Below are 25,425 nucleotides of genomic sequence, written 5' to 3'. Positions count from 1 at the left end.
ATAATTTTCTAAAGGCAGTTGAACGAAGGCTTACGGTCTTAAATTCGAATGCCCTTATTCGGAAATTCTGAATTTTTGTCTTATATCCATCAAACAGGCCTAGTAGCCAAATCAACATAATTAAAGTGGAAATCTACTAGGCTTGAGCTGAACACCATCGAGGACTCTTAATATGATAAACCTTCTGCCGGATATAGGCTACGCTGGTGGCTGTAACTCTTTCAAGTGTGCAAAAGTCGCTCAAACATATTAACAAACAATAACTACCAGCACGTTGGCAATAAACGTCATACCCCAAAATGTATCGACTTTCCAAAGCCACGCAGAGGCCACGTCAGCTGCCCAAGATGTGGTAAGCATATGAGAATTCCATTTAACCTCGAATTCTTCATTTTCTTCTTTATTTACAGACACTTACTCACAAACAGAGAGAGAGAGGGAAGTGAAGTGAAAAGCGCCCACTCGACCAACATTTTTAAAAGATGTGTAGGCGTATCGGTAAAATATATGAAAACGATAAAAATAGGTTTATTTAAATGTCTACCTATAGACAAGATCAGGCAGATAACGATTTTATTGCAATTTTTGAAAAAGACAGGTTTACTTTACAAAGCTGCAATAACACAAAACGATGTCACAAGACAGAACCGCCAGTTACAAAGTTAGGCTAACTGTGACTTGATCCACCCATCCACCACTTCATCCACCCTGAACTGTCATCCCTTTCTTATTATCTTGTTTTCATGTTGTCCCCCTTTTTCACTTTTGCAGCACACTATATGACATCCGTCAAACACCACCCGCCCGTTTGTTTAGATGAAGGTGTGGTGGGTATGCCAATCATCAAGGAACTGGAACGGCACTTTATCCGAATTTAGGATACAATTATTCATGCAAGTTTATTCGTCCTCTGTTGAAGAAATCTAGACGGCTTCGTTGAATTAGAAGGACGGTGTCTCTTTCATGGCTCATGTTCGATACTCAGGAAAGACCTCTGTTGACGTGGCCGGCAACTTCTCCATGGTGCTTGGTCGACAGCTATGTGTCAACGGGACCCCGTGGATTCTCTTCTTATTCGAAGAATGCGTTGAAAACAAATGGGAGTATTGGAGTGTGGTTATCGGCCTTATCTCAATGCTGTGCTTCTTGTTCTCAACATTACCGTAAGTTTAGACTTCTTGCTGAAAAGGAAATACTTTGTAATGTTAGTAAGAATTTAGCCAGATATTTGTAATTTTCCTTTTCCACAATATAGTTTTAATAGCCTTGTCTATGGCTAATTGTAAAGTGTAATTATTACTTACAGAACAGAAAGTCTACATTTAAGTTGAAACTGTTTAAATGATTGGGACTATTATCTGATCTGATTGTCAATCTCAGATGGCTGATATAACAATTTACTCAAGGCTGCTTCTGTTGGTTTAAATCGGAAGTTGTACAACAGGTTTATCTTGCTTTTCTCTTCAAACATATGGTAGGCTTACAGACTGTTTCTACTTCTACAGGCAAGTGTATGAGGCCTATAAGAGTGGGAAGGTGGATGAAGCTATGTCTGTCGGCTTCCTTCTCTTCCTTCTGGGTGGAGATGTGAGCAATTTTGCGGGATGTCTTTTAACCAGCCAACTACCCATTCAGGTAGGCTACAAAGACAAGAGCATTTCCCCCCTCAAGAATAGCTATGGCTCTATTATTTCCTCATTCCATTCAAGCAACAGCATGAGCCTATGAGTTTGGTTACCATGGCACTTCTAGTTTAGGCATGTCACAGTGTTTGTGGTTCTTAAATCTAACTTTAAGATGGGTGCCTTTTATGTCTTACTGCCCTGGTTTACTTGATAATTTGTACACAATTTCTGCCAATAACTCATGTTAAAGTGAAAGAGATATTGAAATATTGTTAGAATTGTTCTAAAAAATCATATCAGGATTTATTGATATTAAACTTTATTACTGATAAGATTCGACCCTCTCTAATAAGGAAAAAACCCTGATTTATAGAAGGGTGAATAGCTGCTTTGATTGCTATTTGGTATCAACCTGCAGAGGGAGCTGTCTTAAAGCCTTTCAAAAGGAGCATAACAAATGTCTGTCTCCCGCCAATTAAGTGTTGTTGTGCCTTTGTCTTCTGGTGTTGTTTGCTGGAGACCTGTACTCGAATGACCTTTCTCTCTTTGCATTTGATGTTTCAGATTGTTACAGCTGTGTTCTACATCTACACTGACTCCATCCTGATCTCTCAGTATCTGTACTACAAAATAAAAAACAACTCAGCTCGCAGTAAGCCTTTTCCCGCTTATGTACTGAATTACCTGAGTTTTGCACTGAACTGTTTGATGTTGTTGCAACATGTGGTACCCAATGACACCTGCAACCTATTAGAAATGTTTGTTGGGATATGCCTCTGCACATGACTACAGGCAAGCTGCCCTCATCCCCAAGTGAGTTGTTTGTTTGGTATGATTGTGTGTGGGACGGAGTGGCAGTGAGAGGAGAGGAACAGATGCTCACTTGTCATTTTCAGAAAAAGCTTAGTATCAAGGTGCAACACCAGAGAAGCTGTTGACTCTGCGTTTTTTTCTGGTCTAGTTATTTGCAGACGGTGCACAAGAAAGAAAGTAACAACTGTTTGTGAAAACACCACTAACCTGCTTTGAACATGTGTAGTCTGTGATTCATGAATTAAATCATATGTACCCATGAAATATTTTTCTCTCTCTCTCTCTCTCTCCCAAATCTTATTCTGTGTGTTGCTCAGGGAAGACTCTACTAAGGTTGGTCTGCTTGATTTGGTTCGGAGTTGGCACCGCTGTTTGTGTGGTGCTGCCCAAACTCGTGGAGGAGACCAGTGCTATCCCCAATTTACAAGTGAGAAAACTTTCACTGCGCTTGTGTAATCTCTGGCTGTAATCTTTGTAATCAGAATTGCTATATATGCAGCCTGAATGCACCAGGATTTGTAACTGACCCTTTTGTCTTTCTAACCTCTCAGTTGCAGGGCAAGTCTAGCGGCCTGATGACATCGGGCTACGCCTGTGGATACCTGTCCTCCATATGCTACCTCTCTTCTCGTTTCCCTCAGCTCCACATAAATGTGCGTTTCTTTGGGCCATTGTGGCACTTTGGGATGTGTGTAAAACCTTTTGGCAAGTGAGCTGGCACAGAGATTACGGAATGGGAAATAGAGGGACCAACAGGCGCAGCATTGGTGTTGTTACATGAGGGATTAATGGGAACCAGACACTTAAGACAATGGAGGTTTGTGCAGAGTAGTGTAACTCCAACCATGCTACCTCCTGCTGTGATTTGCTTCACAGTTGCTCCATTGTTTTATCCCCTCTGAGATCGGACACACTAAGAAGTAGCTGATTGACTTAGCTTCCTCACAGGCATAAACTTTCTCTGCATGTGCACCATCTCTCTCTTTCTTTTCTCTCTCTCTCTCTCTCTCTCTCTCTCTCTCTCTCTCTCTCTCCTATCACAACACAGTGGTCTTGCTAAATATGAAATGTGGAAGGACCTGCTGTCGAGGAGACTGAAGGACACACACGATACATCTGCTTAGAATCATCGGTGTCTTATGCTCTTCCTCTTGTGTTCAGTATAAGAGGCAGTCCACCGAAGGCACGTCTTACATGCTGTTCTTCCTGGCCATGCTGGGGAACGGCACCTACGGCCTGAGCCTCATGGTCATGCTCCCCGCCCTGAAGGGCTCCAAGAGCACCTTCATACTCAACCACCTGGCCTGGCTCATTGGTAGCCTGGGAGTTTTTTTCCTTGACTTCTTTGTATCCTTTTCCTGCTCAGACCAACAACTGGACCGTTAGATCTTTTTTTTTTTTAATTAGTTAATTAAGGTGACACGGCATTTAAAGGAACTCATGAGAACTATTTTAAATTGGATGTGTATCTCTCTCTCTCTCTCTCTCTCCACACTCTCTGTCTCTCTCTCTGTCTCTCTCTCTCTCTCTCTCTGTCTCTCTCTGTCTCTGTATGTGTATGTGTATGTGTATGTGTAGGCATGTGTGTGTGAGGTCCACTATTAACTGCAACAGTTATTATGTCCATACCTAACATATTTGAGTGATTGGTACTGCGATACAGTATTATGCATGAACAGCATTGTTGTTTCTTTTCCTGAACTGTTTTCCCCTCCTAGGTAACAGCTCAGTTTATCATGTACAGAAAGAATCGCTCCAGTGAAGCAGTTCAGGATATGAAAGCTGCAGAAGAAGAACCTCTTCTGTTTGAGGAGGAGTGTGAGATGTCCCTCAAAATGTCTGAGATGTGAGTTAGGAGGAAATGTACCAGAGCATTCCAGAAAGATCTGAAACACTGATAAGGAAAAGTGGGAACTGTAATATAGATTTATGTCTAGTTGCTCTTGAAGAGTGTTTTTGTTGTTGGGAATCAATGGTGGGAATAGAACAAATGGAGAATTGGGATATTAGGAATAGAACAAATGGAGAATTGGGATCTTTTTTTATAGCAAGTCAATGAGATTGGGACAATGTGTGCAGGGTGTTTGGTTTACTTTATACTCTTTGTTTCAGTGCCACACTCAAGGCTGGTTTTGTGTTCTAGCTTTAGAACGCATTCGGGGTGCAATGTGTACCCGTCCGAGCAGTATCAGCCATGTTGAGATTACTTGTTAATTTATTTTATGGGGTGACATCTGTTTTGAGTTGACAGGCAAAACTTCAAATAAGGAATTACTTCATTTTCGAGGCATGTGTGATATTTACCGCTGCGGGTTCTTGCCTGGAAGTGCCTCTAACTGTGATAGTTATTAAGCTAGGGAGTACAGTGTTGCTGTAACAGACAAACTGAAGTTATGTTCATGATGCTTTGCTGAAATGACTTTCGAGGTGGACTTGTTCCAAAGCCACATGAGCTGAACCCTTCAGGCGAATCATTATTGATGTGTACTTCAAGAATGTGTCATAATTGATGCCTCGTGAAAGTAACAGACCTGACTCTGTCTGTGATGCAGGCTTCATCTTGGGGAGGTTTCATCCCGTTACCCATTACTGTGTGTGTGTGTGTGTGTGTGTGTGTGTGTGTGTGTGCATGAGTGCATGCACATATTCCACTTTGTGTTTATAAAACAGGAAAGTTAGGGAAATATTGCTTATGTGGTGCCTGTTTAAACATCACTATGGCTTAAGAGAGGTCTTTCGAAACAAAGCCCTACCGAATACAATTTTAACTTTAGGTATTAATGACAGTTAATGTCCAACTTCTTGGACCACGGTTATGCATAAGTATCTTGGGCTACACATCTTTTCGAATGAACACACAAAGATACCATCATGACAAGTGACTGTGAGAGCTGACTCATTTCCCAAGTCCATGCTTTATCAAAGATATATTAACATCTAAACTAAATCTAAACAGATATCACTCTGATCATTGCACACTTCCACAATGAACTTTCTCATGACATTCTTGGGGTGAGTTGGGTACCTTTGTTCTCCCACCTCGTGGCGTTCTTTTCTTCCCCCTGTGCCTTTGTCTTCTGATGTCAAATTCTACAGGTAACTCTTGCCTGGTGCCGATTGTGTGTGGTGGTCCTTGTCCCATGTAGTTGTGTCTTATTTGGGTTGTGGACTGAACGTTTCTTTAAAGGAACTCCATGGAATACATTTATATATACACTCTTAGAGCCTCAGTAAAATGAAAAGTGTGTTCGTACAAGAGGTACACTGAGGTGCTCCTATTATGATGCGTATCATATTAGTGAACATGAACTATATGTATTTTATGTTCCCCCCTAGATGTTCTGATTTAGTAAGCGTTGAGTTGTCGAGAGGGAGATCTGTCGTACCCCTTTGCCTCTCACACATTCAGATTGTGCTGAGCCATACCCCCTGTCAAGTCTGTGGCTGTTGACTATGCAAGAATGTCTGTGAAGTCACTAACATTTCTCTACCTCATCTCCCAGAATAGATGACATTGATTGAATGGTTGTGATTAATGACAATGTGTGTGGGATTATTTGTTTTCTTACTTAATGTGTGTGTGTGTTTTTTCAATAACCTCATTTGTTATTTCAAAATCATAATTATGTGAATCTGAATTCATTATAGTGGGGAAGTTTATAATCTTATAATACTCTTTTTTGTACAGTTTGTGTTACATTTGGACTTAAACATTGAATTTAGCCCTTAGTTGTTTTCTAGTCGTTAGGATTAAATGGCTTTTATCTTTTTAATCTTTTCAAGATCATTTCAAATACTTTTGTGATGATAAACAGTTTACCTTCTGTCAATATTCTATTACATTATACTTATACTACTCCTAAGGGACTACACGGATGAAATAACAAATTCCTAGCAGAGTTAACAATTGTATTTATTTTTCACTAGACATATGTTTGTACTTGAACAAGGAAACACTGTATTTTTGCCTCATAATTACAAGTTGAAGATGTGTATTTATAATAATAATTTAATGGTACAATATATTTGTTACCATGTTAAACTTGTGAATACAAAAGTCTTGTTAGACGTGGGGGTTTTATAAGTTATTGGAACACAGTTGTTTTAGTCACTTAAATCTGTTGTGTATCCCTTTAGTTCAGATTTATCAGTGCTTCCAAACATCTCAATAAAGTGCAATATTTATGTGCAACATCTTTTGCATCTGTGCAATTCAAATAAATTTAAATGAATTTTCTCTACCCTCTTCTGTGTGATTCTACTGTGCCTTTGGCTGATAAATGACTGATAAGCTTATTAATTTAATTAATGGTGTTGATGCACAAATTACAATATTGTCCTGTCTAGTGGCCCGTGTGAATCTAAATTTCGTTGCATCTTTGCAATGAGAGCATTAGGCTACAGTTCACACACAGTCGCGAGGACAACGTTAACCTAAAGTTACATATCTGCTCTTAAAACTGAGGGTGTTAGGTAAGTCTGGACTACTGGATGCAAACCGCTTGCGAATGCAAACCGCTTTTGTGCGCCCTCCCATGGACGTGTCAGATATGCCTAATTGCGCTTGACTGAGTATTATTCCAGCCAATGCTGGTTTTCCATACTGGCACCATTCCACTTCCCGAGGGGAGGGACTTCCTTCCCAACTTCTGTTGGATGGCAGCTGCACCTAGGTGACACGTAACTAAAATTAAAGGTGCAGTGTAGGCCGTGTTTGTCAGATGTTTGAGCTGGTGTGAAGTTTGTAAGGAATGTGCAGTAGCCTTACAGTCTGAATATTTGCAAATCATTTTTGCGACCCTGGATCGCAAAGAAGAGAAATACTGCCACTGAATTATTTCATTCATTTTCTCTTAACTTGAGCGAAGTTAAGTCGTTGCGCTACCAGTGTAGGTAAAACATGATTTAAGCTATTTTCTAAAGTAGGTTCGCTGCTTTGTTGCTACCATAACACAGGTTACTTCGTCATCAATGTACAAAGTTTTTTTTAAGTGAAGGAATGCGTGACCCGTCGTCATTCACGCCGGATCCACACTGATACGGTCTGAGGTAACGTTACAAGATTTGTTTCGGGGAGAAGGACAGGCAAGAAGTTTGAAAAAGTTTCAGTGAAGTTTTGCTGACAGACTGCGAAGGGTTAGCGACGCAGCCATGGGCAACGGAGTCTGCTCTCGAAGGCAGAGAAAGATCTTCCAGTCTCTTTTGGCCATCAGTGTAATATTCGGGATGATATACGGAGGTATGGTCTCATACGAAATGCATAAACAGCTGAAAAGGACCGAGTCATTAGCACTCAAATACCAGCAGCATCAAGAGTCGCTCTCGGCACAGCTTCAAGGTAAACAAACATACGCGAACTTATATGTTGGGTGGCTTTTCCACCGCCCCATGTATTGTGTCCGGGTGCGAATGTGCACCTTTCGTTGGTGTGTTATAAAAGTTTTAAGTGTAACTCGTATGTCTGTAGTTGGGGACACTAACCTCTTGCCTAGCTGTTTCGGTGCTTGCCTATTACTGTGTGGTAGCCTACACAACAAATGATAAGATTCCAATGTGCACTATTTGATGGAGTGCTTTATTGTATCCCAGCCATTAACTCATAACACTTCTTGTTGTTAAGCCACTGTATCTTTTTATCGACCACCTAGTTCTCCTTGGTTAAATTGTACGTGTTTGATACAGCAGATATTGAGCACTGTTTATCACATCTTTCAACAACGGCCCCCTACGGCTGCTTGAGCACTTGTTGGGGTCCAATATTTTCAGAAATCAAGGGCTTTTGTTTACCATTGCAACTGGTGTCTTTAAGGCTAATTGTTTTTTTCCTTGGCTTATCAGAGGCCACGCAGTCTTGTAATCTTTGTCATCCATTGGAATCTATTCATAGAGGTTCTGGCATGAACTGTTGTGTGGGTATCAGTTCACTGTTTCCAGTTATAAACAACGGTCGTCAGCTGGCATGCAGGACTCACCCTACATCTCAGTCACTTATATCTCACCCAGCTCACTTGGGTGATGTCATGACTGCCAAAATTGGACATCAAGTGGCAGGGATGTTTGAATGCCATTCAAGTGCTCAGTTTCATTGGCAGTCTACAACAGGTCTCTCTCCCTTATTTGTCATAATGAGCCAGTGGTCAGATAGCAGCTATCTTGAGAACAGGCATCCTTCCTAGGGAGTCTGCATGGAATGCCCTGTTAATTGGTATGTTGGCCTTTATAGCGCCTTTTTCCCATCATGGTCTGCATCAACAGCCCGTGGGGCAGTGTGTCAATGTATTGTCTGCCCACTGTGTCACAGCATAGGTGTCATAGGTTTCATGTTCGTTCAGTCATCAGAGGGGCCCAGTGCAGCCAGAAAAAGACATGTGATATCCCTTTTCCACCATGGCAGTTCCAGGGCTGGGATTATCGTGACCAACAAGACCAACTAAAACTGTGACCGCCATTTAAAAAAACAGAAAAAACCCCAGAGCTGTTTAGTGAGCTACTAATTTCTTGCTGGCTAGCTGGCTAGCTAGCTGTTTTTCAGATGTTGATGTGAAAAATGAGTTACATTGAGAAGAGATGATGTAGTGCACCGTTGTTGTTGTTGTTGTTGTTGTTGTTGTTGTTGTTGTTGTGCTTGATGCTAGCCTTGTTGGAAAGCGGAGAGGTATACAGACATATACAGTGACGTAATGATGTGGCTCTTTAGCCCGAGGAAAAGCAAACGTAAGGGGCACACATACTCCCACCGACACGCCTTCGCGCAATGCGGACACGGATGAGTGCATGGATGTCTCCAAAGTATACTAATTTTTCTGCTGTTTCGGACACTCTCAGCTCACACCTACTTTTTATAGGTGTATAGTTTTTCATTAACCATTTACTCCTCTGTCTAAATATCAATCTACCTACCTTAAAATACTGTTGCTGGTAACCAAATCAGCTATGATTCGCTGAAACATGAAATAAAAATTGTATTAGTGTGTCTCCAGTAGTTTTATTCCCAGGGAGGAAACATACTAATGAAAATGTGCATCTGTATGGCAAGTCGCTTTAGATAAAAGTGTCTGGTAATTGAAGAAATAGTTTAAATGGATCTTGTTTTCCCTTGACCCTGAGTCAGTGCTTGAAAACGTTGGTGGACAGTATGCGTACCATACACAGACCATGTCCCCAGGTACACTTCCCACCTTAGAGGGTTTGCACTAGCATCAGCCCAGAACAACCACTTAGTTTGTGCTGGTGGAAAAGGGGTGTGAGAGCTCTGTCCTTGGGAGACCTTGATGAAACGAGATGCTGAAGTAATTTCATATGCCTCCTATGGCCCTGTTGAAGCTGACGCCCTCCTGTCTTGAAAAGGGGTTTGCTGTCATTCTGTGAGGGGGTCACCATTATCAGACATTTGTAAACACAGTCATAGTTAAGTACTTAAGTTTGTGATTCAATGTCCACACCTTTTGTATATGTAATCCATTTTTTGGTCTGTCCATTGCAGGAATTGTTTTTTACTGTATCTATGTGGAACTCTCTTAGCTACCCTGGAGGCTTAAACCACCAAAAAAAATCTTGTTTCAAAATGTTCTAGGATTTCATCTGGAGGTTCATTCTTTGGGAAAGTAGGCACCTTTCACTGTTCCATCTGCCAGTTCTTCATCACAAGCAGGGTATCATGGCAGTATTGAGGACAAGAGGAAATCGAGCCAGTGAAAAGAGGAGAGGGCGAAATGTACCCTTGTCTCGCTCACTCTCTCTTTCTCACTGGTCACGAGCTGGTTTGTCTGCAAGTTCCGCTCTAGTCTCACCTATCAAAGATTTCCCAGTCGTGTAAGGTTACAGGGAGGTGCTCCTCAAAGCTGCCCAGGTCCTCCTCAGAGTTTAAAACCCAGCCGAAACCACCCTCTCTCACACACAAAGACCGGTAGAACGGCCATCTGATACGCCACAGTGGCTATTAGCTTTGGCAAACACTTTTTTGAGATTTTAAGTAGCGATGAAGTAATTTGTCATTTTAATGCATTTAATATATGCCTTCAATGTTGATCTCTGTTTATACGCCTCACTTCAAGGAATTGGAAATACATTTTTGCGTCCTCATTAAGTGGCACTTATGAGAATGCACACAAGTGTGTTAGTGGTAGTGTGTTGTGTTTACCTCTGCGCCACTGCTTATGACTCGATAAACTGGAAGGCGGTCTGATTTCTTTTTTTCCCTTTTTCCCTCTCCTCACTTCCTCTCGTACAAACTCACATATTCTCACTCACATTGTTCCTCCCATTCACTTCACAAGCCCTGTCTCTATTGCTTCTCTGGTAATCCATCACAGCAGTGGGCTGGTGAGTGATAGCATGCCCACAGTTGCAGGCCTGAAAACGAACACAAAGGAGAATAACAGATAAATCTCAATTAAAAGTAGTGGGAGCATATTGCACTCTTTTTGTTGTCTATAATACCCAGGTTTTCTTGTGTAAGAAGTAACGCAGGGCACTGCAATCCCCTTAAAGACTGGTCTTCTCCATTTGCTGCGTTGTATATATTGGGATATGGTTTGTTCTGATTCAGGTGAAACTTTTGGGTTTCCCTCAGAAGCTGGGAGATCTTTTTTTTTTATTTGATAGGTTATTAACATGTATCAGCATATCTATGTTAGACTTCACATGTTCAAGTCCACTGAGTTGAATGCCATTGACTTTGTCGGTCTAATAATAAGTTTCCTTCTGAATTTATTTTAATGAAGAAGACACTGGTTTTAAAATCTTGACCGCTGTGAATGTCTAGCAATCCAACAATGGGAAGGTAAGGTGTACAGGGTAAGGCTTGGGTGTACAAGGGAAAGTCATGTTTAGGTCTCCATGGAGATCTAGCCAGTCTTGACTCTGTGTCCCAGACAGTAGAATTATGCAAGGAATCCTCTGACCATATCTTGTCTGTCAATCATTAGTACGGTAACTCCTTAGGTCTTTGTGGGTTGTTGTTTTAAATGCTGCTGAGTTATCCTCTGAAGAATGTCCTTTGTTTAGTTGGCTTGCAGGATGGCATTCATTTGTTCAGAACATCCTTATTTTGATTTCAACTGTCATCTCTAAGGCCTAGCCACAGGGAGAGGTTTAGTCCAGGTAGTCATATAACATGCTAGTTCTTCAGGTTTACTTCATAGAAGGCCATTACAAAACTTAGCAGAAAACGCTTACTCATGACTTCCATTTCACACTTGTTTTCCATTGTCCAGTCTCAATGTATACTCCATTTCTCTTCAGACATTGTTTGGGCTTCAACCCAGCTTGCTGGCCGTTCTTGCTCAGGCATACAAAAAAATGGCAACAGGAAGAGGGTGGGACATAAAGAGAGTGAGAGGAAGAGAGTGAGCAAGAGTGAGCCCGCTCTCCTCCCTGTGAGGTTCATTGGCCGAGTGGGTTTATTCCGCTGGCAGGATGTTGATGGACCCACTCTGACCCAAAGCAGAGCTCAGCGCTGAGGTCAGTGCTCTGTCGTGTCATCTCCTTATCACGTTCTCCAGACACAGTCACTTTACTTTCAGCCGTGCTGCGTTTCAGAAAATCAGCCGAAGTACCTCATGTTTTATTGCAAAATATGTCTTTGGGGGCTCTTGGTGATGAGCCAGTAGAAAAAGAAGATAATTGAATTTTAGGTTGCTGACTCTCTGAAAGGGATGGATTTGATGTATGGTGCCGTGTTGGTGGACAGGACTGGGTGGAGTAACTACAGGAAGAGGAATTACTCCTGTTTATATCTCCATGTCTGTGCCCCTGTTCCGCTGAACACGTCTGCTTGAGTGTTAGAGAGTGGGACAGAGAGAGTCTGTTTGTGTGACTGAGTAAGATTGTGTGAAAGAGGCACTGCGGATGGGACTAGTGCCGATGGAATGAGCTGCTTACCTGTACAGCGCTCACCCTGACTGCTTGTTGTTTGTCACGGTTATTTTTAGGTTTTGTCTGTCGCCATTTTTTCCTCATTATGTCATCAGAGGTGTGACTACTGTGCCTCTCCTCACACCAAAATGTCTGTAGCCTTTAGTCAAGTCTACCCTTCACCAGTTCACCAATAAAACACCAATAAGAATTATGGCTATTCTGCAGTTTTTTCTCGCTGCAACCCCCCCATAAATGAACAAGAGCCTGTGGGGCACAAACTTTCATACTCCTGTAGTCTATGTTAAAGTAACATTATGCAACAATCTATACAGCCTTCAGAGATACAGCTAGGCAACATAGCGCATCTTTTTTTTTTTTAGAAATTGGTTCGCTACATTTAACAGTGGAGATTTGAAGCAGCTCACAGTTCTTCAGCAATGATTGACCGACATGTCATTAATGTTAAAGCAACAAGTTGACACTTTTTGAGGTATGGTTTTCTAGGCAACTAGTTTTGGTACCATGCTCAAATTCATTTTCATAGCATATGGTCATGTGAAGGACAGATAAACACCCGTGTCTTTCCCACTAGCCATCCAGGATAGGCACGTAGTTCTGTGTTCCTGGCTGGAACACCCGGCAAAAATGGAAGAAAAGCTTTCACAGCATGACAATGCCAGCTATACTGCCAAAAGACAACAGTTAGTGTGTTGGCAAGCTTCTATCAGTGGCAATGGCAACTGGGCTGTTGGTGGTGTTTGCAAAGTTTTTGCATGCCTTTTAGGTAGTTAGCTTGCTAGTTTTGCAATATAAATACTTATTGCTGCTTTAAGGAAGCATTTAAGATGTCAAATTTGTTTATATGATGGGTTAACTGACGGAAATGAGAACACCACACAGTTTCAGCCTATACAGTGCGGATATGTGGTTTGGGTGAGAGGCATGCACTCCCTGGGCAGTACCGTGGAACCCGCTGGTCTCTCACAGGACTAATGTTTTATTGCAGAGTGTGGGCGGGAAGAAACTGATGCGTGCGTGGAAGTAGGAGAAAGTCTGAGTCATGGGACTCCTGCAGAATATATGTATCTATATATAAGAGTAGATTCATTTGTTATTCGTGTCTGCACCAAAAATAACCCATGTTTTAGATAAGCAGGCACAAGATTGGTGCTTTTTGCAGATGGCACATTGTCATGGGAGAGGGCACGAGCAGGACTGGAAAAACCATTCCTAGTAAACGTCCATCTTTGGGATTTTGCGGGTGGGAGGGGGACAGCGTGACTGAAACATTTCTAGTTTGGGAGATGGACACTGCAGATATGTTCAAGAGTCTCTGCAGCTACAACAACACATTACCACCTGGTGTGTGTGTGTGTGTGTGTGTGTGTGTGTGTGTGTGTGTGTGTGTGTGTGTGTGTGTGTGTGTGTGTGTGTGTGTGTGTGTGTGTGTGTGTGTGTGTGTGTGTGTGTGTGTGTGTGTGTGTGTGTGTGTGTGTGTGTGTGTGTGTGTGTGTGTGTGTGTGTGTGTGTGTGTGTGTGTGTGTGGAGCATGCATGATTGAGTGAGTTAGTTCGGGTCTCTGTGTTCCCTGTTACAGGTCACAAGAAACGCTACTGTAGGGATTAAACTTTCAAATCCAAATCGGCTTCTGTAAACCTTCAGTGTGAAAGCAATAATAATAACAACTGTGTCTATTGGTTGGTAAGTAGGGAAATAGTTGAGGGAACAGATGTACTACAGATGAATGAAGGAGAAGTTAGTCAGCTATGTTAACCAAGTTAAGTAAGCACTAAGCACTGTCAAAAGTGTGGTACGCCATAAGGTTACAGCATATAAATTGGTCATCTCATCACCAGCCTTTTTAAATTCTGAATGCCACATCCCATCTTTTGTTGAAGATGATTCGTGTGAATGTGTGTGTGTCAGTTCCCTCCACCATGTTACAGGAAGTGCCTTTCCTCACGCTGTGGGCCCATACTCTGTGGGCTCTGTTGATTTCCCTCTGACAGTAACATCATTTTGTCTCTTAAAATCTTTCCTCAGTTGTGTACGAACACCGCTCTCGGCTGGAGAAATCCCTCCAGAAGGAACGCGTGGACCACAAAAAAAATAAAGAAGGCAAGTTCTACACTCCCAAACCCCCAGCCCCCCACCTCAGTGCAGTAAATGCTACTGCTGGTTCATCAGGTCGATAATGAAATGCATGTTTAAGTGAAACAGCATCTCCTATGGGAGGTTAACACTGTGAGGAGGCCCAAAGGAGTCAGCCCTGAAACATCAGCAGATATCTATTTAGTGTGTGCAGGTTTCCATTTGTCAGTGTGGCAAGGCTTGTTTCCCTTAGAAAAGCCTGCTCTCTTCTCTCAGTTCAAACTCAGTGATTAACCGTCACCCATCAGTGAAGGCATTCAGTATTTGTATTGGGACTATAATAGCAAGCCTGTTACATTTTAACAAACCGGTCTAGTAGCAGGATATGGGCGACGTTTTATATGACCTGACTGATAGATGAACTTTGACCAACTTGCATTAATGAATAGCTTGTCCTGCATGCACCCACATCGTCTGCCTTTCTCCATGCCATCGAAATACATTCATACACGGTAAACACAACCTAACTGCTCAATTCTCTCTATGTTTGTCCAGATTACTTGGTGTACAAACTGGAAGCCCAGCAGTCTCTAAACAAGGAGAAGGCAAGTGAAGGGTCACCGATGTGCAGAAGGATTCTCTGGTTGTGAGCAACACTATACATGCGTAGCGTGTCGTTGCCTTGGTGCTGCGGTCAAAGCCCTGTTCTTAGAGTCATTAGCGTGAGCGGTCAGGCCTGTTCCAGTTCAACCTAGAGCGCTTCTCTCCAAGGCAGCCTCCTCCCCTAGTCACCTGATCTGGAGGTCTGCAAGGCTGTAGTGTGTGTGTGTGTGTGTGTGTGTGTGTGTGTGTGTGTGTGTGTGTGTGTGTGTTAGATAAATTCAGTTCCATACGAAATGTATTAACAGCTTATTCCTATTAACAATGTATATGCCTATTTAACCAGTATAGCTAATACAGTTGGAGACACAGTGTTCAGAGGAGAGGCCTAAAGATAACATTGCCCTGCATCTGTTTCAGCGTGTCTCCAACTGTATTAGCTATACTGGTTAAATAGGCATATACATTGTTAATAGGAATAAGCTGTTAATAAATTCGTATTGAACTGAATGTATCTTACAGTGTGTGTGTCTCTCTCTCTCTCTCTCTTTCTCTGTTACTCTCTTCTCCTATTATCTATCTCTATCTCTCTGCGAGATATGCAAGTGTGATTTGCGAAATGCGAGTATGATTTTCTGGTTTTGAGAAACATCTATGGCATGTTGAGACACACATTCACGCATTCATTTTACGTGGACTGGCTCGACATTGACGTAGACTGACACGCTGACATTCAGACATTTCTCTGTGTGTGTTGTGTGCTTAATGTCTGGTATGTGTCTGTGTTTAAGATGTTCACTAAATGACATCATTCTTGTTTGTGTCTTTTGGATCTCTTTTTTTTTTTTTCACAGCAAGATTCCAGCAACAGATACAATTCTCTACATGTCCAGCATCAGATGCTGAAGGTCAGTGGGATAAAGACATTCGACTCCTTTAGGTTTGAATATGTCACATACGCATTCAGCACTGGAAAGAAGTCATGTCACCTCTGTAATAAAAACAAGATGTGTGTTATGCACGTGAAGTGCTTTTTTCCCCCCTTGATCTTGTCCTTTCTTGTCTTCTCGTTGCTGCCATTAAACCTGGTGTTGTGCCCACAGAACCAGCATGAGGACCTGAAGAAGCAGTTCTACGATCTGACGGAGCAACACCAAGTCCAGGGGGAGGACCACAGCAAAGTCGTGGATGAGCACAAGCAGCGGTTTGACCAGCTACAGCAGACCAAAGGGATCGAGCTGTCAAACCTGAAAGGTACACACACACACACACACACACACTTTTCTCTCTTTCTTTCCTTCTCTCACTCTCACTCTCTCACACACACATGGCACGCTTCTCCCCCCAGCAATCCCACCGTCTCATCCACCTCAGCACCCACCCACCTTGTTTGTGTTTCATCGCCCCCTGGTGGCTGATGAAATAACTGTCCATCCCTCTGTCCCCTGGCTTTTCTCTTTTGTAGATAGCATTTACAACCTGCGGGAGGAGAACAGACAGCTGAGGAAGGCCCACCAGGAGATCCATGTGCAGCTTCAGGATGCTCGGGTAAGGCAACGGAGGTGTTTGGTGTCGGGCCACAACCTCAGGCAAAGGTGTGGTGGCTGGCTGGGACCAATGAGTGGGATGTGATTGTACATAAGCATACTCTTCCATTCTCTTCTGGGTGATCAGGATCAGGTTTGCACTGTTGCATTAGTAGAGTTATTAGCATAGTGTGTGTTGTGTGAATCCTATGATCATGGTAGTAGCTGTACTGAATTGCTTATAATCCAAATGCTTTATAACAGACATTAGTCTTGTCAGCTTGAAGTTGGCCTTGGCCAGAAAAAGTGAAATGTGATAAATGTTCAGCCTCTATAGCACTTAAGTAGTCGAGTAGATTTACTAGTGCCATCTGAATGCAACAGGAGTATTAACCTTTATCCAGATTCTCTGAGGAGTTTCAGTGGCATTGCATTTCAGTCTGATCCTCCCACTCTCTGTAAACAGTGTGTTGACATTGCTTGCAGGTTAAGTCTCTGGAAATGCAAAATTAAATCATCTTAAATCCTTTTGGAAGCTGGCCTCCTTTTTAAGGTGTGTCACTTCTCAGCCACACGGTTAGACATTCAGTGGAATTTTGGAGGAGTTCACTGTGTCGTTGTTTTGACTCTGGTCTCTGGTTGACTCTGGTCTCTGGTTGTGATGTCTGCACCTTGTTTTTGCACCTTCCCCATGTAGCAACAGCACAAGGACTTAAGCTCGTCGCACGACAATCTTGTAATGGTGCTTGAGGACCACAAGAGTGCACTGGCGGTCGCCCAGGTCAGGGTGTGGGGGTGCGGAGGGGGGGTTTGCATGGGGAGGGGAGGGGTGCACGAGGGGGCATGGGGGCTTGATGCTGCATGCCAGAGATGAAGCTGTGAGCTTGGTCTGGTCCTCGGAGTGGAACTCTGTGAACTGGAGTGAATTCTACACTGAACCCTCTTAATAAACTTTCCTCCATGTGTCGGTTAACACACACGACATACACACTCTCTTCTGTCTGTCTGTCTGTCTGTCTGTCTGTCGGACTTCCCTCTTTCTACGCTCTCTCCATCCGCTCTCATTTTTTAACGTCTTCTGTCTGCTCATTCTGTTCTCAGTATATATGCCTCAGTTATTTTCCTTGCTCTCTCCCTCCCTCCTTATTTGATACTCATAATTACCAGCTTCTCTCTCCAGTTCTCTCCCTCTCTCTCTCTCTCACTCACACACACACACACACACACACACACACTATCTGACACACACACTCACACACACTCTCACACACACACACACACACAAACATTCTCTCTTTCTCTGAGTCGCCTTCAATGCCTCCCTGTTTCTCCCTCTCTGAATTCTAACCCTGGGTTCTTGTTGAGTGCATGACTCTGGGAGTGTGTGTGTGTGACTCTGGGAGTGTGTGTGTGACTCTGGCGGTGTTCACTGTGAGATGTAATGTTGTCTCAGCCGTCCAGCTGCAGAGGCAGGCCAGAGACGGACTCTCCAGACATGGCTGCAGTGTTGTCAGGCGACAGAGAGACACAGAGAGAGACACAGAGAGAGACACAGAGAGAGACACAGAGAGAGACACAGAGAGAGACACAGAGAGAGACACAGAGAGAGACACAGAGAGAGACACAGAGAGAGACACAGAGAGAGACACAGAGAGAGACACAGAGAGAGACACAGAGAGACACAGAGAGGGTTTTTGGGCAGGGTCAGTGGGAGAAGGGGGTGGGGGCGGAACATCAGGCGCATACTTCAGCAAATCAAGCAGAAAAATATAGTGGAGTGAGGGAAGGAGGAAGGCAGGAGAGGAGGAAAGAGAGAAGAGGAGGGAGTGCATGAGAGAGAGAGGGAGGGAGGGGGGGAGAGAGGGGGAGAGAGAGAGAGAGAGAGAATGAATGAATGAGAGAGCAAAGGAATCTAGTGAGAATGTAGGAAATGTACCAGGCAGTCAGGTGTGAAATGAATATGGTGATGGGGAGAGAGGGGATGAACTGCAGGCTGTGAGAATGAACAGGAGCAGGAGGGTTCAGGAATGGATGCCTGCAGGATATTTCCATTGTAAATTAAAGTACATAAACAAAAATATGGATGGTAAAGCTATGTCCCCATATAACTTGCTGTCATTTGAAGTATGTTTTTGCCCATAGGTTACAGCATGTTTGCGTTCTAATGACCTAATGAAGCCTTATGGATTCGTCTCTCAGTTGGCTGATTGGGTGGCTGGCTGGCAGCTCAAAGGTTTTTCCCGGACTAACTCCTGCCTAACCTCTCATATTGCTCATAACTGCTTGATTCAGTTGGCTGCATGTCCAGTTTAATGTGCTTCAAACATGTTGTGTTTGCGGTATGACCATCTTTTGAGTTACCCATTCAAGCCACAAGTACGTAGTACTTAGAACTTAGTAGTATGTAGTACACACAACCACTAAATCAACAAAAATATGAATACTATTTTATAGTATATACTATATTTTATACTATATTAAATAAAGATATGAAATACTATAAATGATAGTAGTATTAGTACTTACTCTCATTTGTGGTGGTGAGTAACGGAACTGAAGGTGGTGGCACTGCAATGCATGGTGAAGGGTAGGACATGATGTATTCCTCTGTCCTCTTTGTTGAGTACTCTGTGTTGTGATCATCCTTTCCTGCTCCAGGCTCAGGTGGACGAGTACAAGCAGCTGAAGGAGACCCTGAACAAGATGCCGAGCCTGCGGCAAGCACACAGCCCAGCGGCCCCGGAGACAGCCGCCCAGGAACAGGAACAGGAACAGGAACACATGCCTGCCCAGAGGGAAGAGCCTGCCGAGGACACCCAGACCAAGGTAGAGGGCCCATGACCCAGCCTTACACACAGACATACAGACATACCTACAATACATCATTCATGGATCATTCAGTACATCGTATATGGATTACATACATAGGCTGTCAAGTGTTTACAATTACGCTTTATTACATGCTGAGGCCCATCTCTTTATCAGAGAGTATAGAAACAAATCCCCACAGGAAATGCCCCAGATGCAAATGCAATCAGCAAATCAAAAATTGCCCTTTGGTGAGAGAACTAATATTGTGCTGGTTCACTTACATTAATTCAGATTTAGTTTGCAGAACCTGTCACAAAGACACACACACACACACACACATATATATATATATATAAACGCATGCACACACAAATCAAATCAAATCAAATCAAACTTTATTTGTACGGCGCATTTCATACAAGGAAGTAACACAATGCGCCTCACAGTAGGAAAGAAAAGGGGGGGGGGGGGTTACAAACACTTGTAAAGAGACACAGATAAGTAAATAAATAAATAAATGTTACATTAATGTTAAATAAATACATTTTACAAGTTACGAAACACTTATAAAAAGACACAGATTTTGCCAGAGATAAATGAACAGGAAATTACGTACTAACCGCACTGGCACCATAAAGGACTGCTCAGCACAGTTATCGTCAAACTAAGAGACAGCTGCTGGGGGGGGGGGGGGTACAAATACTTGAAAAGAGACAGAAATAAGTAAATAAATAAATGTTCCATAAATGTTAAATACATTTTACAGTGAGTGATAAGCGAGATCAAAGAGGTATGTCTTAAGTGCATGTTTAAAGGTTTCAACCGTTTCGGCCATTCTTAGGTATTCTGGCAGAGTGTTCCACAAATATTTACATTTATTTTCCTATCCTCTTAGTTGCGGGGCCAGGAGGATGAGGAGGGGGGTCAGAACGAGGAAGGAGGTGCTGCGCAGGAGGAGAGGAGGAGGGAGCTGGCTGAGGAGGAGATGGAGCAGGCAGGTCAGCCCCAGAAGCTGGTGGAGGACCTGGACCAGCAGCAGCACAACGGGCAGGAGCACGGGCAGCAGCAGGAGCAGCAGCAGCACCAGGAGGAGCAGCGGGAGGAGGAGCAGCTAGATGAGAACGCCATCGGCATAGAGCAGCACCCTAAACCGGTCAGTGCCCTCCTCAGGCTTAAACTGCGCTGCTTCACTTGCATGCTGTTTGTCTTTCAGGCCGTTATGCTGGCCTTTCCTTCACTTTAAAATGTAACGTCTATTCCTCGTGAAGGCTACATTTCAGCACAGAGATCATAGATGTTTCTGTGTCTCTGTCTGTGTCTCTGTCTGTGTCTCTGTCTGTCTGTCTGTGTGTCTGTCTGTCTGTGCATGCTGCCACATGCGTGTGTGATACCTTGTGCATACCGAGATGTTTTCCTGCGTTGGTGCAGGAGGAGCAGGTGCCGGTGGAGCGGGTGAAGTCTGCGTACGAGCAGCAGCAGGATCAGCAGCGCTTGGCGGCGCAGCAGACGGAGGAGCGGCGGCAGCTGCAGCTCCGCCAGCAGACCCTGCAGCTGCAGCAGCAGAAGCTCCTGCACGAGCGCGAGGAGAGGCTGCGGCTGCAGAGGGAGCGCGAGGAGCAGCTGCACCGGCAGGCCGACCAGCGGGAACAGCTCCTACGCCAAGACCAGCTCAGGTCAGTGTGTGTTTCAGTGTGTGTGTGTTTCAGTGTGTGTGTGTGTTTCAGTGTGTGTGTGTGTTTCATTGTGTGTGTGTTTCATTGTCTGTGTCTGTGTAAGAGAAACACATTTAAGACTTGAATAAAACTTGGATTAAATGAGTTCCTATGGGTTATTTTATTACAAATTATTTTCTTTAAATCAGCTCCATGCAGACAGACATTGAAGAGGATTGAAACTATTCAGTAGTCATCTGTATGGATGAAGACAAATTACAGAGAGTTGCCTAATATTAAGAGACTTCGTGACGTTGAACAGAGTGTTTTTCTTCTTCTAATCGCAGACAAAAATCTCACTATGAGAATTTGGATGCAGACATAGTCCCGGGGGAGGACGAGGCGAAGGCTGAGGAAGACAAAGGTACAAGCAGCACACATTCAATATCTCAGAGCAACATGGAGGAATGACAGTGAAGATCTAACCGTTTCTCTTGTCTGTCAGAGAGGAACGTCCATCAGGAGGACGATGAGGACGAGGGGAAGCAGGAGGAAGGCCAGCATAGACATCAGGAAGAGGAGGACGAGGACGAGGTGAGGGGAGACTCCTGAAATATGCTACTTTTAAGTCCTCCATGCAAACATATTCTAACAAGTTAGCGTGCCGAGATGAGCAGATTCGCAGCCATGATCAGAGAAAGCCGCTGTTGCCAAGGTTTAGATAATGATGGACCACACACTGCTTCACCCTGTTGCCATCAGCCTTGCAAACACGACCATCTGATTTGTACATACATTTAGTTGGAACATGTGTATGTATCTGTTGACAGTAGAAATAATAATGGAACAAGAGATAGCGCTGTCCTCTGGGGCTGTTTGCATCCTGCAGAAAACAAGAGCGTCAGCACTCATATGCACACTCATATGAACTGGCAGATGTTGTCCTCACCTCCCCTCTCTTTCCCTCCCTCTTTCTCTCTCTCCGTCTTTCTTTGTCTCCTGCAGAGGCCGGTAGAGACAGACGTGGACCCGGAGGACGACCCCAACAACCAGGGAGAGGACGAGTTTGAGGAGGCCGCGCTGCAGCAGCAAAAGGAAGCGGCCGCGCACCAGGAGGCGGTCGCCGCCGCCGCCAGAGCTGCCAGAGCCCCCAAGCCTCCAGCCCCCAACACCCAGCGGCGCCCCCCCGCCGGCAAGCAGCCCGTGGTGAGTGAGCAGAAGACAAAGGGGGAATGGGTGCCCCGAGAATAACAAACTGAGATGAGGCAGTTGAGTGCTGCTTCATTCCTCCAGGTTTTTTTGTGTTTGTTTTAAACCAAATGTTTGAAGGGGTCCCTCTGGATTCATCCGTGTCAGCCGTGGCCAGATCAGTGGTGAAATCTCCCCATCTCAGATGTCCTGTGATATTTGAGTGTTTGTGTTTGTGATTCCGTCTCTTAGCAGCATGCAGGAAAGCTAACGCAGATCACCAGATAAAATTATTCTGGTTTTGGAGAGAAGTGCCTCAGCAATCAGATTTGACACTAGCTCTCAGGTCCCATAGTGTTTGATAGTAATCTCGGGTGTCATCGCAATCAGCAATGCAATCAGCATGAAGGTAGCTGGGCAGCAAGGTCTATGTTTCTGGTTGAGCTGGTTGGCCAGTGGTGGGGTGGGGTGGGGTGGGGTGGGGCACAGGGCTGCTGGTCAGGGCCTCATGGCTCATCCTGTCTACTCCACAGATGGCAGGCAACCCGGACCAGCAGGAGGACACCATAGACGACCAGTACCAGGAGGAGGGCGATGATGAGGTAGGAGTAGTTGTCTCCATTTTTCTCTCTCACACACTCATTCACCCTCTTTCTTTCTTTCTTTCTTTCTTTCTTTCTTTCTCTCTCCCCCTCGCTCTCTCGCTCTCTCTCTCTCTCTCTTTCTCTCACACACACAGACACACCCTTGTCCTAAGAATCTTTATTCTTTCTTCGCTAGGTTCAGGAAGACCTGGCTGTTGATGCCAAACGAGAGGAAGAGGTTGGGGAGGAAGAGGAGGAGGACCCTTACAATGAGAACAACGAACAGGTAATTTGGAGTGAAAAAGCCAATTAAAAGCCAAAAGTAGAGATAAGGATCACAGATCCCGAAGATGAGCAACCGAGAGGTTATTTTTCCCCATTAAATTATTACAAGTAGTTCAAATCTAAACTGTTCCACATTTTGTCGTCATATCTTCCTCACACCTTATTAATTTCCCATTCCTGGATTCCCATATCTTTTGCGATATCTTGTTCATCTCCCAACCCTGTGCAGTGTGCTTTTTAGTGAAGTAGTGTTAACCATTAATGTGCGCTACGGTCTCAGTCATTTAAAACCCGGCCTCTGTGATTGGTCCCTGTCCAGCGTGCATATTCATAGGTGCGTTGGCCACCGCTGTAACCTGAGCCCTGGCTGCTCCTCCGAGCTGAATGGGGATCGATTGCAGAGTCTTCCACTGCTCTCTGGTTACCAGGCCACTTTCTCCCACCGCTTTCTCCCTGACCAGTCAAGACTAAATACTCTTCAGCACCAGCGTTGTTCCAGAACACTTCACTTCACTGCAGGCTTTTTCAATTGCTTCACGTCATGCTGTTCTTGAGAACGTAGTCATTCAGGAATGAGGGGGGGGAAATATCCCAACTCGGGAATACTTTCGGACACTTTGTTATGTTATGGAAGTAGAGATTCTGTAGAGACATGAGGCTGAAACCAGTTAAACGTTGTGTGCTCCTCAGGACATTAGCCCTTAGTGTGGTCCAGGGAATGCTCCAACATGCTTTATATTCAGTGTCCTTTTCCTCTCTTCTCCCTCCACTATTGATCCTCTGCAGGATCAAGACGCAAAAGATCAAGATGTAGCCGTGAAGGAGGATGCAGAGCCAAATAAAGACCGGGCAGCCAACGAAGAGGAGAACTATGAAGAGGAGGAGGAAGAGGAGGAGGAGGAGGCCGGTGGACCAAACAAACGGACCAACCGCAGAGCAGAGATGTGAGGGGACCAGTAACCCGCCAGCCTCCCATTTCCAATCCCGACGGAGGGGATAAACCTCTTAATGCTTTCGTCCTGAATGAATGAGATACGATGCACAGACCATGGAATTCCGGGGGGGAATAATGAGGTCTGCTGGGAACGGATCCGTATTCCCTTCCACAAGGGGTCTGAACTGATCTGTGTTGCCATGGAGATGGACAAGCCACCCACTCACAGAGGACAGAAAATCGTCTAAATGTCACTCAGATTGTCTGATATTCGTTTGTATCTCAGCATTGAAACACTGTTAGAAGTCCATTACAAGGAGTCAGCCAACTCCTAAAGATGGTCAAACACATCACAGAACGTTGTTACTGGGATGCCTGTGCCAGGCAGGCTGTTACTGTTTCAAGTGCCATTGTAGTTTTTATCTTTTTCTGAAAGTTATTTAATTTTAATCTTAACATGCACAGTCAATGTGTTGTTTTATATTTTGTACACATTTTGTAAATTGACCTTTTTTTGTTGTAAATTTGCTATGACCTCTGACCCCTAAAGAGTGACGTTGTCTAGATTTAAAGCTCTAAAGAATGCCAGGGCCTAGTGGTGTCAGACTAGAGCTTAGGAAGTAAGGATCTCATCACACATGATTACACCAAATATTTGTCTGTACTTGAGATGGGACCTTCAAGAGCATGTGCCTTTGCTTAGCTCAGTCAGACCCTGTTTCACATGTTACTCAGGGCTGTCTGCCCAGCAACATGTGATTCAACTCCTTTATTGAATCATGCAGTTGAAAACTTTCTTAGAATTAAACATGCGTGCCAATGCTGTGTGTGTATGTGTGTGTGTGTGTATATGTATGTGTGTATATATATATATATATATATATATACACACACACACACACACACACACACACACACACACACACACACACAGCATTGCCAGAGTAGCTTCCAACACAGAAGAAACAAACTGATTCCTTCAACTGATGAATGTAACAATAGTTGATTTAGTGTCTACCTGTACCTGAAGGTATTGGAGGGTTCAAAGTGTCTGCAGTATGCGTTTGCCAATCATTTCTATCGATCTTAGTAGTAGAGAACATAAAAAGCACCATGTTTTTTCCCTTTTACGTTATCATTGTACTCTACTTAAAACGTGTCATTATATTTATTTGTCTAATTAAATGAAATGCTTGGGTTACTCAAGTGACTTCCCCATAAAGACAAGGCACCCTCCATCTCTAACACTGAACCCATCAGAGATTTGGTTTACCCCCAGTTTCCATTGGTTTGGCTACATGCACTCCCCCCTTCCCTCCATCCCCTGTTCTAAGAACTGTGATGTATCCTCTCAGGAAATGGGACTGTATGCTGTAGGATAGTTGTCTAATGCTTAAAGTAGACTGCTTAAGCGTAAGCACCAACACCCTGCTACTAGCTACAGGGAGTCATTCTGAG

The 25,425-nt window shown here is 43.9% G+C and overlaps 2 protein-coding genes across 3 annotated transcripts; both read left to right on the top strand.

The window, feature by feature from the left end:
* Positions 1-192: 192 nt before the first annotated feature.
* Positions 193-6,679, top strand: slc66a1l (solute carrier family 66 member 1 like). Its single transcript, XM_012824002.2, has 8 exons — positions 193-352; positions 772-1,163; positions 1,506-1,635; positions 2,190-2,277; positions 2,756-2,865; positions 2,990-3,091; positions 3,600-3,785; positions 4,157-6,679. The coding sequence occupies exons 2-8, from the start codon at positions 964-966 to the stop codon at positions 4,286-4,288; spliced, it is 948 nt and encodes a 315-aa protein (XP_012679456.1). The 5' UTR covers positions 193-352; positions 772-963; the 3' UTR covers positions 4,289-6,679.
* A 437-nt stretch (positions 6,680-7,116) lies between these two features.
* Positions 7,117-24,823, top strand: golim4a (golgi integral membrane protein 4a). Of its 2 annotated transcripts, XM_031573714.2 has the most exons (16): positions 7,117-7,776; positions 14,340-14,414; positions 14,943-14,992; positions 15,842-15,895; positions 16,091-16,241; positions 16,453-16,535; positions 17,211-17,294; positions 19,172-19,339; positions 20,220-20,477; positions 20,753-20,997; positions 21,324-21,400; positions 21,482-21,570; positions 21,982-22,182; positions 22,698-22,766; positions 22,945-23,034; positions 23,820-24,823. In XM_031573714.2, exons 1-16 carry the CDS (start codon positions 7,590-7,592, stop codon positions 23,979-23,981), a joined length of 2,043 nt encoding a protein of 680 aa, XP_031429574.1. In that variant the 5' UTR covers positions 7,117-7,589; the 3' UTR covers positions 23,982-24,823. The 2 variants fall into 2 exon arrangements, with proteins under 2 accessions (XP_031429574.1, XP_031429575.1); XM_031573715.2 differs by lacking the exon at positions 17,211-17,294.
* Positions 24,824-25,425: the final 602 nt, after the last annotated feature.

The sequence above is a fragment of the Clupea harengus genome, chromosome 9 (genome assembly GCF_900700415.2).
Source record: "Clupea harengus chromosome 9, Ch_v2.0.2, whole genome shotgun sequence".
NCBI classification, from domain to species: domain Eukaryota; kingdom Metazoa; phylum Chordata; class Actinopteri; order Clupeiformes; family Clupeidae; genus Clupea; species Clupea harengus.
This window is presented reverse-complemented; position numbering and strand designations above follow the sequence as displayed.